This window comes from Megascapheus bottae, chromosome 5 (assembly GCF_031878675.1).
Source record: "Megascapheus bottae isolate mThoBot1 chromosome 5, mThoBot2.hap1, whole genome shotgun sequence".
In the NCBI taxonomy this organism is placed as follows: Eukaryota; Metazoa; Chordata; class Mammalia; order Rodentia; family Geomyidae; genus Megascapheus; species Megascapheus bottae.
This window is the reverse complement of record NC_143513.1, coordinates 17,657,615-17,674,795: the sequence shown is the minus strand read 5'-3', so window position 1 is coordinate 17,674,795 and position 17,181 is coordinate 17,657,615. Positions and strand designations below refer to the sequence as shown.

The 17,181-nt window shown below is 40.1% G+C and overlaps 1 protein-coding gene across 1 annotated transcript in view; it reads right to left on the bottom strand.

Moving 5' to 3' along the window:
* The window catches only part of Itgb8 (integrin subunit beta 8), an 82,917-nt gene extending 73,523 nt beyond the window's left edge, over positions 1–9,394 (bottom strand). The window contains exon 1 of the mRNA XM_090332734.1: positions 8,658–9,394. Coding sequence (XP_090188860.1) covers positions 8,658–8,787 — 130 coding nt within the window. The 5' untranslated portion in view covers positions 8,788–9,394. The remainder of the gene's footprint in view (positions 1–8,657) is intronic.
* Between the last annotated feature and the right edge of the window lie 7,787 nt (positions 9,395–17,181).

Sequence of the window (17,181 nt, the reverse complement as noted above, 5' to 3'; positions counted from 1 at the left end):
TTTTGTGTCCAGGAAGATGCCCTCTCTAAAGAAATTCTTTTGAACATTTAGCTATTGTTATTCTTTCAAGTCCAATGTAGTGTTGTCATAAAACTAAAGATGGTCTAAGTCAGCTAATAGTGAATAACTGAATTAGAAGCCTTTCTTTCTTTCCTTGTCGTTTTTCTCTTTTTGTTTCTTCCCTCACCCTGCCCTACTCTTGCATTTGTTTAAAAGTGACTACAACTTCCAGTTTGTGTAATTTAAGTACTTATTTATCAACAATGAAAATAATAATTACAGAAATATTTGAAGCAAAGTAAACTTCATAATTAAGATTCAAGTATATGATGTCTCAGCCAAATAATGATAGATAAATGTTTGGAAGGATTTATATAGGCCAGGCCTTCTCGTGGACACACAATATTATAATACTAGATAGATAAATAGATTGATAGATCAATAGATGATTGATAGATAGATAGAGAAATACACATATATACATAGGGAAGCTTTATAGGGAAGAGTAAGTTTTTCAAGTTCTTTTAGCTATTAAGTAATAGACACAGAATTCACAATTTTCATAATGAAAATCACCACCATGGCAGGTGACTGGAGTTTCTTTCCTGGGCTCTGACTGTAGTCCTCTCTAAGGGTAAGGAGTGAATAGAGTGCATCCGTCTACTGGTATTTCAAGATTTATAAATATTAAGTGAACAGTACTACTGACTACAATTGTATGAGGTTCAAGAAGCCAAAATTTGCCTGGAAAGGTCAAAGGTGCTTTACTGAGTGGGCTGAGAAAGCAAAAACAGCCCACTTTAAAAAACAAAACAAAACAAAACAAAACAAAAAACCTTTACTTTCCTCCTTTCAAATTCTGGTAAGGCTTAGAGCTGATCAGATTTATTTGCTTAGGTCTCCGATTTTAAGTTGTTCTCTATGGTCCTTGCATCATTCAAGGATCATTTACTCCAAATGATTTATAACGACCTACTGTGTGCCAGGCATTGCAAACAATACAAACAACAGGCCCAGTGTCACCCCACAGGCAGGTCACTGTGGGGTTAGAAGCAGGACATGAACAAAGCACGGAGAATTCCGCATGCAGTGCATTGGGAGGAAGCTGTGTGCCATATGGAAGAGACCACAGGTAATAGTGATCATAGGCAGATTCTGAATAGAGAAGGGAAGTGTGGCCAAAGTTTTAAGAAACAAACAATAAAGGAGATTTTTAAGCTTTCTCCAACTAATGATTTTGTATTAAAAGACAAGAGGATATCTGAACAACTGTTGTGGCAAAAAACATTACTGTTAAGAGACAAAACTGTTCACCTTTTTAATCTAGTAGCAGCCCTTCATTTATTCCATTATTTCCTCTTTGCTGAGTTATAACTCTTCTAACTAGCCCTATATGAGAATCTGTTTATCTTCAGTAGCAAACAAGGAGGATATCCCAATGCAGTTATTAGCTTGAAAACCCTAACATATATTTGCTTCTCTGCTTTCCCAGAAGAAGTTAAAGTGTGGGGAAGATTGTGAAAGACAATATGTGGACCAAGGACACAAAAAGTTAAACAAGTTTAAAGTCATCTTATTGGAACAGTCTTCTCTGACTCCTCTCCACATAATAGTAGCCTATCCTTGGTCAATTCCATTACACATACACACACACAAACACACATACATGCACACACAAACATACACACACACAATTGTGTACATATATGTGTCCTACTTGATTAGAATGTAAGTGCCATGAGAGGAGTACTTTTTCCTGGCCTCTTCGGTGTTCTCAGTGCTTAGAACTTAGGCATCTGACATCTTTGTATCACCTGGCTGCCTGAAATAGTGTCATGTCTTCAAGACTAGGGTATACTGAAAGTGTCAGGTTTCCATGTAATGTCTCTTGCTGGATGCAGCTAAACACTACAAAGTCTTAACAGCCAAAGGGATACCAAATTAAATAAAAAAGCATTGTCTGAGTATAAACAGTGTGCTGGTATTTAAAAATATAGCATATGAATGGATGAACCTAGAGCGAATTATGTTGAGTGAGACAAGACCTAAGGAACAAAAGGCGCATGGTATCCTTAATATGTGGCTATTAAATCCAAAGAGTACAAGAGAGAGGACTCAATAACTGCATACCCAAAGCTATGAACATGGTAATGGAAATATAAACATAACTGTATAGACATAAAAACCTATGACTCTATAGACATAATGTTTATTTCTTAAATTAATATGTTTCTATGACATACAAACCCTCAGCCTAATTTTGATTAAGTTCTAAATACTAAGTCCCAGTGATTGTAAATAGAGATTCCCTCCTTGAACACTTGTTTGTTAAACTTGTCATTTAAAATATGATGTAAAAATCAACATTAATAAATTCTTAAAATATATATATATATATATAGTGTATGATACAGTGGCTCTATCATGGATTAGTCTTGTGTGACTGCTGGCCTGATCAGAATTCAAATCCATCCTGAATACTTTTGACTGGATTGGTAACTGTCTACTTCATAGGATCGTCTCTTCCTCATTTTCTTTTCTCTCAGAACCACAGGTCATACACATCGATGTCACACGGGAACTCCAATGTGCTGCAGGGAGGTAAAGTTTCACCCCCATGTGCTCTCCACAAAACCACATACTTTCTCTTCCTTTCTCATTCATAGTGAGCCATACTTCAGGTGAGCTGAGAGTATCTGGGAGCTTCCCTGAGGGGTATGTGGTGTGGTGATCAAGCCAATGATTCAGAAATCCGAATCTTCCCCTCTAGTTTCCCTGGAGAGGGGAGAGGGATCAACAAAGTTCCTACAGTTAACCCACATTGCAGTGAGGAGCCCAAGGACTCATCAGGTGAGGATTGTGTAGCAAGTCCTGTGTCATCTCACAGGTTGTGCTCACCATGTGACATCTAGAAGTTTCTCAAAGAAATTTCATGGCAATATAGTGAGTGTAAATGCTATCCTCTTTTCACTAGCTACTCTTGGATGGGCAAGGCATTGTATTTTCTCTGGTCTTCAGTTTCCTTGTTTCTAAAACAGTCATTTGAATTTGTTTTATCACAGCATTGTCATGAAGATGAAATGAATATATGTAGCTATTTAAGTCACTGTAGGGTACAGAAGAACTAAGGACTACTGTGTACATCATTAAGGTTATAAATCCTAAAACTTATTTGGAAAAGTTACAGTTTTGGCTGTGAGTTTGGCCTAGTGGTAAGAGTGCCTGCCTAGCATGCACAAAGACCTGGGTTCAATTCCTGGGTACCACATACATAGAAAAAAGACAGAAGTGGTGCTGTGATTCAAGTGGTGGAGCTCTAGCCCTGAGAAAAACCCAAGGACAGTGCTCAGGCCCTGAGCAAAGGCTCAGGACTGGCCAAAAAAAAAAGTTATCATGGTAAAATCATTTTGAGAACTTTTTCTACCTTTGTTAGACCTTTGTAGGGTTTATATGATTACATTCCTGGAAAATATTCTATACATTTTATAATTTTCCATAAAACACAAATGTATGAATCACTCAGTTTTTATTAAAGTGGACAAGAAAATCATAGCAAAATTGATGTTCATTTAAAAAAATAATGTTTGCAGTAATGTAGAAATATTTTAACAATCTTCTTCTGGAAGGGAATTCCATTATTTTCCATTAAAATATAATACAAAATGGGTAGAATGCTTAGTGTTAGAATGCTTGCTTATCATGCATAAGGCCATAAGTTTGATTCCTTAGTATCATATTAAGAGAAAAAACCAGAAGTGGCACTGTGGCTCAAGTGGTAGAGTGTTAGCCTTAAGCAAAAGAAGCTGATAGACAGTGCCCAGGGCCTGAGTTCAAGCCCCAGGTAATAATATAATACACCTTGGTTCCCAAGTTTATCTGTTACAAAGAGAGTTATATAACAGACATGTAAACAAAAAAATCATTCTGAAATTTGAGTAAGAAGAGTTATACTAATTTGTTCATTTACTTTTCAACCAGTGTGTATTGGATGTTTTTTAAAAAAAATATGGCTGAGGTTTTTCAAAGAAAGAGAATGGAGTATGTCTCCTCATAAACTCACTTTTACTTTGGGGTTTGGGAGGAAGGAGGGAGAGCAAGAGATTCAGTGCATAATATATATGTTAAGGTTTATGAAAGAAAGAGATACACAGGGCTGACAGTCAGAGAAGCCCTCCTTGGTAAGACAATACTTGAATAGGTGCTTGGAATAAATATAGGAGGAGTCAGCAATAAACCTCAGGAAAGAACATTCCTGGAACATGACAGCATATTCAAGACTGGTAGTATAGGGTTCGTTATAGTACATGCCTATAATCCAGAATCAGGAGAATCACCGTGCAAGATCAGCCCAATCAAGAAGCTCGTGAAACCATACCTCATCAAGTAAGCACCATGCAGAAGTATGTGTTTGTCAGTCTTGTAACAAAATAGGCCCTGATATGAGGGTCGCTGTTTAAGGCTTGCCCAGGGCAAAAATACAAAATCTACCTGAAAAATAACTAACACAGAAAAGCAATGAGAACTTAGCTTACATGGTAGAGTGCCACTTTACCAAGCTTGAGGTCCCAGTTCAGCAAAAAAATGTGTATTTATACATATACATATATCTATGTATACATAGGTATATATATATAAGCCTATATATGTATACATATAAATGTACATATCAAATGAGATCGTGTCTTTTGAATTCAAGATCTAGAAAAATCCAGAGTTATTGGAACATAAGGAGAGAAGGAAGAAAAAGAGGACGGTAAGAAAATAAGGCCAGAGAAACAGCAGGGAATAGCTTGCATGGTATCTTGAAGGATAGCCTCAATTTGAGACAGATAAATAGCTATGGTGAGAACTAAGAAAAGTGCAGTAGGACAGACCTGACACCCAGCCGACAAACAGCTGCTCTGGATCAGGGAAACTGGGATCAGGCTTTCAAGGGTTTGGGAAAAAGGGTTTGATAGACCCAAACCATGGTTGAGATATAAGGTATAAGGTCTGTGAAATGTAGAGAGACACAGGAACTAAGAAAGCCACCAAAGCATTAGTGAACTACCTAGAGGCTGATGAGAGTGGGCCTGTAGCAAGCCTGAAGGAGAAAACTGAACTTTAGTGGATCATTTCAATGGATCAATTTTGTCTTTAGACACCCAGTGAGGATGTTGAAATGGTAGTTTGCAATATCCCCTGGAGATCCAATAAGAGGTCAGGGAGAGGTCAGCATAGCAATGGTGTATAAATCTCAAGACAGAGTCAATTTACTCGAGACCTCGGTGCAGTAAAGAAAAATTGAAAGAACTGAAGTCCTGGGCCATTCTTCCTCATTGGAGGTCATGAAATGAAGAGGAAAGCAACACCAGAGATGAAGAGTCAAATCAAGAGATTGTTTAAGAAGTATTTCCAAAGAAGGCCTGGTAACACCTTTTTGTCTCGATGAGAAATAGGCCAAAAAAGATAAAGATAAAGAATTGGTCATTAGATTTGCCAACAGTGAAGTTATCAGATCTGGACAGACTGGAACTGTGGAGGTGCTAGGAAATTCTGACCGCAAAGATGCAAAGATGATGAGACAGAGATTAGGGTGAACAGCTCTGTTCAGGACTCACCACAGAGGAAGAGGGAGAAATAGATTCTGTGGCATCTGTGAATCTTCCTAATTGAAACTTTAACAAGTATACTTGTTAGGATTCCACTAGCATAAAGCAATTAATGCTTCTTGTGGGAAGTATATTGATTTATGTAATTACTTTTCTTCTTCATTAAACATACACAAAATAGGAAGCCATTACATATGCATTTTTTAAAGAAAAATATTTTCCCTACTCTCTTCCACAATTCCTTCTTTTGAAGATTGTAAACATTCTTGTGGCCTTCAATTACATTTAAAAATGTGTGCTTTGAGATTTGAGTGCATTTCTCTTTCCAGGAGTGTTTCTGGCAAACATTTATTGAAATGTTTCTTGATAAACTGACATGAAAGATTTGCTTGAAAAGAACTTAATTGGAGGCAGGGCATGAACTGGGTAGGGAAGCAAACTGTAGGACAGAAATTGGTTGAGAGTTGATAAGGAAGGAAACCAGGTGCTGGGTGTACTGTACCCATCATATCATTCTCTCTACTTCTGTTTGTATCCAAAATGTCCTCTATGTAGTATTAAAAATGAATTGATGTTATGTTTAACCTGAAAGAATCCAATGAGTGAGATGACCTTTCAGATAATTTGTTATCAGGATAAAGAGACATTTGGGGACAGAAAAACATTTCAAATCATATCAGCCACTTGTTTCCATAAACAGGCAGGCATAAGTGACTTTTTTAAAAAAAATACTTATTCTAAAGTGTCTTTTAGCTTTAGGATAGGTTTAATCATGGTTTTTGAGTTTTTAACTGTAATATTTAGATAATTATGCTTAAAATAAACAAATGTAAGATAATAGCCTTATTGTATTAACATTTAAATTAGCCTTAAGTATTCTTTATTTTCCAGCTACTCATTAACCATTTTATAACATTCTTGATAGTAACATTAATTGTATCTAATTGTTGAAGTTTTCTACCAGGAAAGGTTACAAAAGAAGCCTAAGTCTTTTTTTTATACATGAGAAAAATTTTACATTTTATTCACAACATCTGCCACTCACTATACAAAAAGTTTATGTATCTGAGACCTATAAATTCTGTTTTACAAATCAAATCCAGCGTTATATTTTTCTTGGGCAGCTTATGATCTCTTTTCCAGGGTTTTACTTTTCTTAACATTTTCTTGGTGTAAACTATGCTGCACTGGAGCAAGATTTCCTTTGTAATTGATACCTAAATCTCTATTCTGCCTTAAGCATCTAATTTGTACTGTGAAGATATATAATTTAAGACTTGTAACTATATAATGAAAGTACAACAGTTTGCCCTGATCTCTAATTTTCTGAGTTATATTGACTATAATTAAAATTTTTTTGCATGTTTTAAACTGCCATGCAAATCAGTATGCACCAGAAACCTTTGTATATTGACAGTGACTGGGAAAAGGATGCCTTGTTCTAATTTCAGATAAACATTCTTTTTCAGGTCTGCAGGTGCAAGGCAGCCTATTCATAATCCTTGCTTCAAGTCAGTTCGAGTTACAGATGGAATACAACGCTACGACACAAGAACTCAATTCATCTTTACAAGCACAATACAGGTTTCTAATAAAGTGATTGTTGTTAGGAAATTCTAAAAGCAAGTGGGACTTTTTCCTTTAGGTATTAGGAACAAAGTATGCTCTGTTGACATAATGTATGTTTACTAAATCTAGATAAACACTTCGTTACTTATTGGAACAGAATGGAATTAGGCTTGGCAGAAAATCAGGTGCAACAAATATATGTTCATTTAAGACAGAATAAATAACGATGGTTTTTTTCACTAGGTACTATGTTTTGCTTATTTTGAAATCAATATGTAAGTCAGGAAATAAGCCATAAGATAAAAAACTCACTCTAATTGACCCAGTTTCAGATCACTAGGTAAAACTCCCTAAAATAACCACTTGACTACTATTTCTGTAACAACTAAAAGAAGTTAGTTGTAGATTTCTATTACAAACCCCTATTTAGGAGGCTATGACTTGACTGTTTCAATTAGTAGTTATAGACAGAGGCTTGACACAACAATTCAAAGCACAGAAGTAAATTTTAGTCTGTAAAAGCATTACAACCATCGAATATACTTGTTAATGAATTACAGTTTTTGATTAATTCAAATTCTTAAACTTGCCTTGGGCCTTGTATTTGCATTAGTAAATATGAGATCTCTAGGAAAAACACATCCTAAATTGATTGCTGTTATTATTATTAGTCTAGTTTTATGGCTTGCTAATAAAAGATTATCACTTTACATTTGACTTTGTATCCACCAATCAAAGATAATTTAAGCCCTTCTCAACTCTTGGACATAAACTTTCTTTTAAGACTTAGAGAGGACAGGTGTTAGCCCCACTTTGTCGGTGGATGAAGACCATAACGTTTATAAAAAGGATCAAGAGCTGTCAATGTTGTTTGTTTCCCAGAATGAACTCAATACAGACATTTTTTTTAAGGGGGGAGGAACCCTGCAAGATACAACGATGGTAACTTAAAGCCCAAGAGCATTTGATTCACCGAGAATAAACTCTAGGATGGAAGAGACTTTGTTGTGCACAGCTTTTGTGTTTATTTTTCTTTCACGGACTAAAACAATGGAAGAGGTATTCCCATTATAAACCAGTTCAGCTACAGCCTTAAGTAGCTTGTGGACCTAAATGCTGGAGAGATGACCACTGGCACAAGGAGTACAGGACATGCCCTCAGGATGTTCTGGAACCCTTAAACTGGCTAAGGTAAACTTCACCCCTCCTTTCCAAACTCTTCTCAAGTACTGCTTGTCCTGCACCCTGGAGCAACTTACAAAGTGTCCTAATATAGTTAAGTTAGCCCTTGCTGGTTCTTGGCAAGGGGACATGTTTACCTCCTGACCTTTCTTGTGGCCACCTGTATTGGAGGAAGCTGCCCCACACCTGACCACCTGAGATGGACACTTACTACTTACCTGGTCTTCCTGTAACCCAAGTTTTTTGCTTGTTAGTTTGTTTGGTTTTGGTAGGGGGAGGGGTGCAAAGACAAGTAAACAAATGAAAACAACTTACCACTTCGGCTCAGTCCGAGAACAAGTGAGAACACCCACGCCGCCCGGAGAAACGAGGCAGGACCTCGTTGGCAGTTTTGCAGACAGACGAATGCAGCAGTCAAAAGAGCCAGGGCCGAGCGGCACATCATGCAAAGCAGCCCGCCCCGCGCCCCGCTGCCCGGCGGCTTTCCTGGTGCGCGCCCGCGCCTCCCGGACGCACCTCGCCGGCCCAGAGTCGCTAGGACCGTTCCCGCAGGCCGGGCAGGCGGACCCTACGGTTCTGATCAAGAATTGCAGAAATGTGGGCCTGGGCACCGCTCTGCATTTCAGGGCCCTAGCGGCCCTCCCAGCTCTACAAGACGAGACTCGAGATCTTGGAAAGAGAGAAGAAAAAAAAATGCAAAGAAAAAAGAAAAAGAAAAAAAAAAAAGGAAACACCTCCTAAGACCGCCGAGGGCCAGCAGCCACAGCAGCAGCAGCAGCAGCAGCAGCGGGCTCCACCAGTCCGCACTCCCTCGGACAAAGAAAAGAGCTTTTGTTTTCTCTCCAGCCGATGGGGCTGTGCAGCATAAATCAGCTTAGCAAAGAGCCAAACACAATCAAACCCAAACAAAGCCCAAAGCTGGGGTGGTGGTGGGGGGAACCCCCTCCTGTAATTCACTGGGTGATGTTGCTTTTGTGGGAGGGGACGCCTGGCCAGGCCCGGGGAGGAGAAGAGCGAAGTGGAGGGCGCATCCGTGGGCGCGAGCTCTTCCACAGGTGGGCAGGGAGGCCAACAACTCCACTTAGTTGCAGCTTGGCAGCCTTGTCACGCGAGCAGCCGGGGCACGGACCAGGCAGCAGCGTCCCGATTGGCGAAGAGAGAAGCTCAGGGGGTGCCAGCAGCTGGGGAAGGAGGCTCCGGGATCTCCTTAGACGTCCCCAGGCGCTGAAGGAGACGTCGCCGCTTTCTGCCGGGCCGGGAGTAGAGCGCACGGCAGCTAGCCAGAGAAAAGAGGTTCGGCTTGGTTGGGGTGGGGTAGGAGGAGGGGTGCGGGAGCTCGGCCTTGCGGGGCGGGAGCTTCGTGCCCCGGTCCTTGGAGCTCCCAGTGAGCTACTCCAGCGTCCCACCGCCTTGAGCCCTAGCAGCTGGCGCGCTCTGGGTTGTACCCGGTGAGGGTGCGAGGGAGGCGAGGGTGATTATAAGTGGAGGTGGGGGAGTGGGGTGGGTTTTTTTTTTTTCTGTCCTGTCCCCCGCACTCTCCCCTTTCCCCCTCCCTTCCCCAAAAGGGCTCCTAACCTGCTGGAGAGCAGGGCGCACTCCCGGGCCTCTGGTTGCTAGGAAACCTCCCCACGCTACAGCTAGAGTGCGCCTCGCCCCGGCCGCCTGCCGGCTCCGCGGCTGCAGCGGGAGCTGGGAGCAGCGTGGGCGGGACATTGGTGAGGCATGAAGTCACCGCGGCCCACACTCGCTCTTTGTTTTCTTCCCTCCAGCTCCTTTTTTCCCCCCCTACAGCCCCCCCCCCTCCTTTGGATCTGATGTCGCCATTCCCAGCGTCCACGAGAATTCCCGAGGCGTCACTGCGCCACGGGAATCTCAGGATGCTCATTCCCGGTCCTCCCGAAATTCTTGCACCCCCAACAAGGCTCGCCCAGGGGGTGTGGTGAGAGAGGCCGCTCAGCCCGGCCGGCAGCTGCCAGCGACTGCAGCCTCCTGGCAACCTCCCCCCCCCCCCGCCTCGCCCAGGGGGGGGGGGTGTGCTCCTTTGTTTGGGGTACTCACGGCCCCGCGAGTAAGTAAAGTTGAGTCCGGGGAGCCCTCCCTCCCCCAAACAAAATCTCCCTCTTCCCAAACACTCTTTCCTGAAGAAGAGGTGTGCTTCGCACTGAGCGCACAGTGTTAGCAGTTCACCTTCTGGTCCCATCCCCTGCCTGTCCCGGGCGCCCCAGCCCTTAAAGAGTTGAATGAGTCCTAAGGGGCTGTTCTTGAAGCTACTGGCCGAGATTTCAGGGCGCTCCTTCTCCTGGAGCTTTCAGCCCTTGGGCTGAACAACCTTGATTTTTTTTTGAGGGGGGGAGGGAGTTTCTTAGTGGTGTTGGGCTTTTGGTGATTGCCTTTTTTTGATCTTAAAACGGTCAGCCCATCCCAGTAAAGCGAACAAAGAAGTTACAGACCGCTGCAAAGGAGGGAGTGAGAAACCAAGGTGGGGCAGAGCATTTCTGCTTGCTTTGAAGCGGGAGACCTGGTGGTGCAGGCGTGGGGTGGTGGTTTGTGGGGCAGGAGGGCGCAGCGCTCCTGCTGGGGTCTTGTCGCTACTACTAAAAGCTGAGGGAGGAAATCCAGGAACCAGGGTTGGACCCTGAGACCCAGAGGACCCTTTCCAATTTGAGAAATGGTGATGGCGGTTCCCCTTTTGCTCTCGGGGCAGGGTGGTTTCCCCTTGAAGTCAGATCTCCTGTTTTTCCATTTGCACCTACGGATGTTGGTTACAGAGCGCTGACCTCCCACAGCAGTCAGACCAGATCAAGGTGAAGTAGGCAGGGCTTTCCCTCCTTATTTAAAAGTTTCAGTCTTCTCACTGGGTTCTTTCTTCTTTCTGTTTTCTAATTGTTAATCAACTGAATGGAAAGTACCTGGTTAATAATCCACAACATGTGAAACTCCCCCATTTCAGGTGTGGAACACACACACACACACACACACACACACACACACACACACACACAGGGGTTCGTGAAATGAGGTAAACAAGTCAGGAATTCTGGGTCCATAAAGCAACGTGTGTGTGTGTGTGTGTGTGTGTGTTTGTGTGTACTGGGGCTTGAACTCAGTACAAGGATGGTGTTCTGTCTCTTGAGTCACCTCTCCACTTCCAGCCTTTGGTGGTTAAATGAACACAGGAGTCTCACTGAATTTCCTGGCTAAGCTGCCTTTGACTCTTCCAAAGGGGATCATCAGACCTCAGCTTGCTCAGTAGCTAGCATTATAGGTGTGATCCACCACCAGGTGTCAACAAAGCTGGTACTTTTGGGAGATCAAAAGCATACTACATACCTAAGGACTGATTCTTAGGAAAAATTTCCACCATAGATATTCTCTAAATAGCCACTCCACCTAACTCCTTTTCATTTTTTCCCCTTGGTTTAAGTTTCAACAATTATAAGTTTAGTTTTAGGAGGTTTAAAAGGGAGTGCTTGGAAAGTAGTTGGGATAGGGGTGAGAACTTGAAAATCTGAATTGTCCTCAGGTTCAAAATCTAATTAGTGAAGCTTCATTTGGGCAGCTTGTCATTTTTTTTCCAGAGAATAAATCACTCGGGCCTAAGGACTGCAGCTACCCTTGTTGAGACAGTGCAGTGTTTAAATTAAGAATTACATCAAAGCCAGGCTATGGTGGCTCATGCCTGTTCTTCTGGCTACTCAAGAGGCTGAGATCTGAGGATCCAGAGTCAAAGGTTTGAAGCCAGCTTGAACACAAATGTGTGTGAGATTCTTGTCTGCATTTAACCACCAAAAAGCTGAAAGTGGAGGTAAGACTCAAGTGATAGAAAACCATACTTCAGTGAAAAAGTTAAAGGACAGAGTGCAGGCTCTGAGTTCAAGCCCCAAGACTGACAACAAAGAAAGAAAGAAAGAGAGAGAGAGAGAGAGAGAGAGAGAGAGAGAGAGAGAGAGAGAGAGAGAGAGAGGGAGGGAGAGAGAAGAAGAAGAAGAAGAAGAAGAAGAAGAAGAAGAAGAAGAAGAAGAAGAAGAAGAAGAAGAAGGGAAGGAAGGAAGGAAGGAAGGAAGGAAGGAAGGAAGGAAGGAAGGAAGGAAGGAAGGAAGGAAGAAAGACCAAATATCTTATTCTACAAAGAATATGTATCAGGGTATACCCTACATTATAAAGTGACCATTATTTAAAAGTTTCATGACATCTATCTATCTATCTATCTATCTATCTATCTATCTATCTATATTGCCAGTCCTGGGCTTGAGCTCAGAGCCTGAGCACTGTCCTTGGGTTCAACTCTACCACTTGAGCCTCGGTACCACTTCTGGCTTTTTTCTATGTATGTGGTACCAAGGATTCGAACCCAGGTCTTCGTGAATGCTAGGTAAGCACTCTACTACTAAGCTAAACTCCCGGCTCATGACATTTTAAAAATCAAACTGGATGCTGATTGTAAGTGACAGTTACAATATTAAACAAAGAACAAACATATGCAAATAGAAATGTATGCAACGGGATCATCAGTGAGGCCTGTATTAATTTTAATAGAAATATTGTTACATGTTGATATATTCAAAATAATAAAGTAACCTGCATAAGGAGGATAATGAATTGAAGCACACATATTTGCTTCAGAAATATTTGAAGAAAGAGCTGAAGCCACATGCAAAATAATAACAACCACAAAATGTCAGCAAGCCAGTTTATAGAGGCTGTAATTCTAGTTATCAAAATGAAATATGACACAATATTTGAGGTATTAGGTCCTGAGCCTATAACTTACTTGCAAACAGGTTATTGGTACAATTAGATAAAGGTAAATTTTTCTGAAATCCTGCAAAGTATTTGTGATTTCTTTACAATAAGTATGACTAGACCTAAAAACAGAATTCTGCTGGCTTCTAATAGATGTCACTCATCACCAAAATGCATCATTTTTCCTTAAAAATGCACAGAATGTTGTGAAGAATGATACTATTATCCTCATGATATGACCTAAAGAACTTGCCGGAGGGGGGGAAAGAAACTTTAAGGACATGATGACTTTACTAATTTATGTTTTTCTATTGTTTTACTATCTTCCTTTGAAGTTTTTGACAGCTCATGTTTTATGATTTGTGATAAGGAGAGAAAATGAAATTAACACAGTATGTCTAAAAATAATAGTTTAGCTATTCATTCCAGCCTATCATCAGCTTTTTTTTTTTGAGTTGTTAATCAGTCATAAAATTAGCTGACTTGTTCCTTCTCTACTCCTTTAATCTTTCATTTTCACTAATTCAGTTCTGGGGAGAATGAATAAGCAAGCCACTGGTGGGTAGCTGAAGTAACACCGGAGACACTATCTCTTTTATTGAGTATGCAAATTTTAACCTGATTTTGCTCATTATCGACCTCATAACTGCACCCACAGCCATATTCTTATTCTAACATTATAGTCTCTGAAGTTTAGATCAGAGATACCTGGTAGCTTGCTGGTAGATGATCACATGTTATCTGAGTTTGCCTAATTATGTCATACTACAACTCATGAGAGATGATGAATGTCTGACCAGTGCAATCTATCATTCTGTCTATATTTTGAAGCTTCTTAGACTTACAAACACCAAAACTAAAACCACACTTCAAATGGTTGTGTTTCTCATCATTGTGTGGACTGATGCCTGTCTACACTGTAATCACCTGCAGTGGGATTCTGAGCTCTAGTGACTTGTCGTTATTCAAGAAGAGTCTGAATTGTTAGGTGTTGTACAGAAACCCACATTATAGCAATCTCCTTGAGCGCTTCTTATATTCACAAAAGAATAAGAACCCTCTACCACAAATGAGATAAGACAGAGAATCCCCAATCTTCACGAGTGTTCACTGACAAAGTTCAGTATCCAGTGCATTAAAAAAAAAATGAACTGCCAAAGCTGCTGCTCTTGGCAAGAAAGTCCATGGATGAATGAGTCTAGATGTTAATGTTTCCTGAAAAAGGGACTTCTACAGTTAGGCTTGGGTGAATCTGGGTTAAAGATAAATACAATTCTTTCCTGGAGAAATTTTTAGAAACTTGAGCAGGCCACCATATATTAGATGTTGCTCATGCAACATTTTTCTGACTTGATTTTCTATGAATCACAATGCAGTTGGTCCCATTTTCTGAATGGGGAAACTGAGGTTCAGATTGGCAGAGAAATAGTTTTACTTCTTTAATAAGAGAATTCATGGGAAACATGAATGAGAGCTTTGCCCAACACATACATCAGGCATAACTTTAAGTTTCAAATAATAAAGTCATACTGTAGCTTTTGTATGTAAAAAGAAAGTTACCAGGACTCTAACGTGCCCTCAGAAGGCTGGGAGCACAGGATTGAATGAGGATTGAATAGTTGGCATAAATCCCAGCAGGAAGTGTCTAACTCACAAGAGTTCCAGTCATTCCTTGATCTTTGAACTATTTACTTGCTTAAGATTCAGAATCCTGGTAAAGAAAATCAAATTTTAAGACCTTTGGTTACTTGTAAGTGTCCTAGCTCATTGGAGATAGAAGAGTTCTTGCCTTCAAATTCCACTGAGAAAAGTATGGGTATATTTCTGCATAAAACATTTACCTATTCCTAGTCTAAATTTAGTTTTCTCTTATCCTTTTATAGTATGCATCACATTGTAGTAGACATTTGTTCCAAAGAATTGCCATTGAGAAAACCCACCAATGCTTAAGGTGCATTTTATTACATTACTATTGTTTTGTAGACACTTGATGCATTTTTGTCAATATGCTGCTTCCACTGAAGACAAGTCTCCTTTCAACATATCAAAAGTGTAGGGCCCGGAGTTTGGCCTGGTGGTAGAGTGCTTGCCTAGCATGCACGGAGACCCAGGTTCGATTCCTCAGTACCATATACTTAGAAAAAAGCTGGAAGTGGTTCTGCAGCTCAAGTGGTAGAGCTCTAGCCTTGAGAAAATCCAATGCCCTGAGCTTCAGCTCAGGACTGGCAAAAAAAGAAAAAAATGTCACTGTGCCACTTACAATATTCCTATTATATTTTATCTTGCTTTTTTGATATTATTTGTCTTTTCAGAAAGCCTATTATCAGAAAATTAAGGCTAGCGCAACACAAAACAATCACATAATGATTTGAAAATGTGGTAAGCATAGAACTGAGAACTTCTCTACATCAACTGAACTGCATAATTTAGGCAAAGCAATCAAATGTTTTGTTATTTGCATATTTATTATTTTTTATTTCACTTGTTTAAAACTATGTGTAAAAGTCCAGGATGAAGGCAGACTTGCTCTAATAGTCTTTACACTAACTGTAGAGATATAATGATATTGAAGTCATTTTTCAGCTTTGTGAAGATGTTTTTGACTCTAGGCTGTAGCAGATGCCAGTAAGAAGTCTTCTCTTGTTTGACTCAGTTCATTTAATTGTACAGAATGAAAGGTTTTGATTGCAGGTGAACAATTTTACTTTTGTCTCAATTAGAGGCAAAGAGGGGCATAATGACTCCATTCCCTTTACTTCTTATATGGAATTAACCTCCAACCTTGTATCATAGACAGCTCTATTAAAAATAAGAGAAAATGGATTTTTAGAAAGGTGAAAGTAAAAATTGTCAGATGGCTATACTTTTAGACTTTCCTCCTGAGACATAAAGAATGCTCTTCCTGGACCATCCTAAATAGTAGAAGAAATGACCCTGTCTCACATATTTTGAACAAAATTGAACCTCTTTCCCCCAAATTCCTCTGTAGGAAAAAGTTTTAGTTGCATGAAATAACTAGTTTCAAACGTATCTTACTGGCAGCCTTTCCCTCCCCCATTTCCCTGCTCCCTGCTATTTCCTTGTCTCTGGGTCTTCTGGAGGAAGCAAAACTAGAAATAAATGTGACTAGAAAGTAACCTTTCATGTCCTGCATATGCAAATTTAAATTTTACTTTTGTCTAGTTATAAGGCTTTGGAGTGTGTGAGTTTTAATCTGCTCCCTACCAGCTACAGATTTGTGATCAAGTTGTTTAATTTCCCTGGACCTCAGTTTATTCATTCATAAAATGATCACTGATGCTATATAGCAAAATTGCATATTAAGATGATAAACTACTGTATTTCCATTAGAATGGGTAAAACAAAGGTAAGATCAAATTCTGGCAAGAATGTAGAAGTACAGGACACAGCAGCACCATCTTTCACTGCTGATGTCAAAATGTTAAGTTGAATTCTCTGTGGAAGACACTTTAATAGTGTCCTAAAATAACTCAATGTTATGAGGGGAAAACTCTGAGAAAGGGTGACATTGTTCAAAAGAGAAAGATACTCATTACCCAAGTTAGGAAATGGTAAAATTATATTAAACAACTCAGTGTTTCAGCTATCACACTATTTGGTATTTATTCATAATGTATTGAAAACTACACACACACACACACACACACACACACACACACACACACACACGATTTGTACATGGATACATAATACCAGGTTAAATCATAATTGTCTAACATTGAAAGCAATAAAGGTGTCCTGGAATGTGTTACACTTAGATAGATATTACATAGATGATGTTTTCATTACATCTATGATGATAACATAATGAGTTTCACCAAATACTGTTTGAAAGAAGAAATTGGAAGAAGGTTAAGTACACAATAGACCCAGTGAGCTTGTTGAAAGTACAATGCACACATATATGGAATTATCACAATGAAAGCTTCTTGTGCTTTTAATGAGTATCGTACACAGTTAGTTTTTTTAAAAAAATAATTTAATCTAAGGAAAAGGGAAGAACAAGATGATTGGAAGGGAGTGTGGGGAGATAAAGTGGGAGAACAACATGGGAAAGGGTATCAGTGTTGAAGAA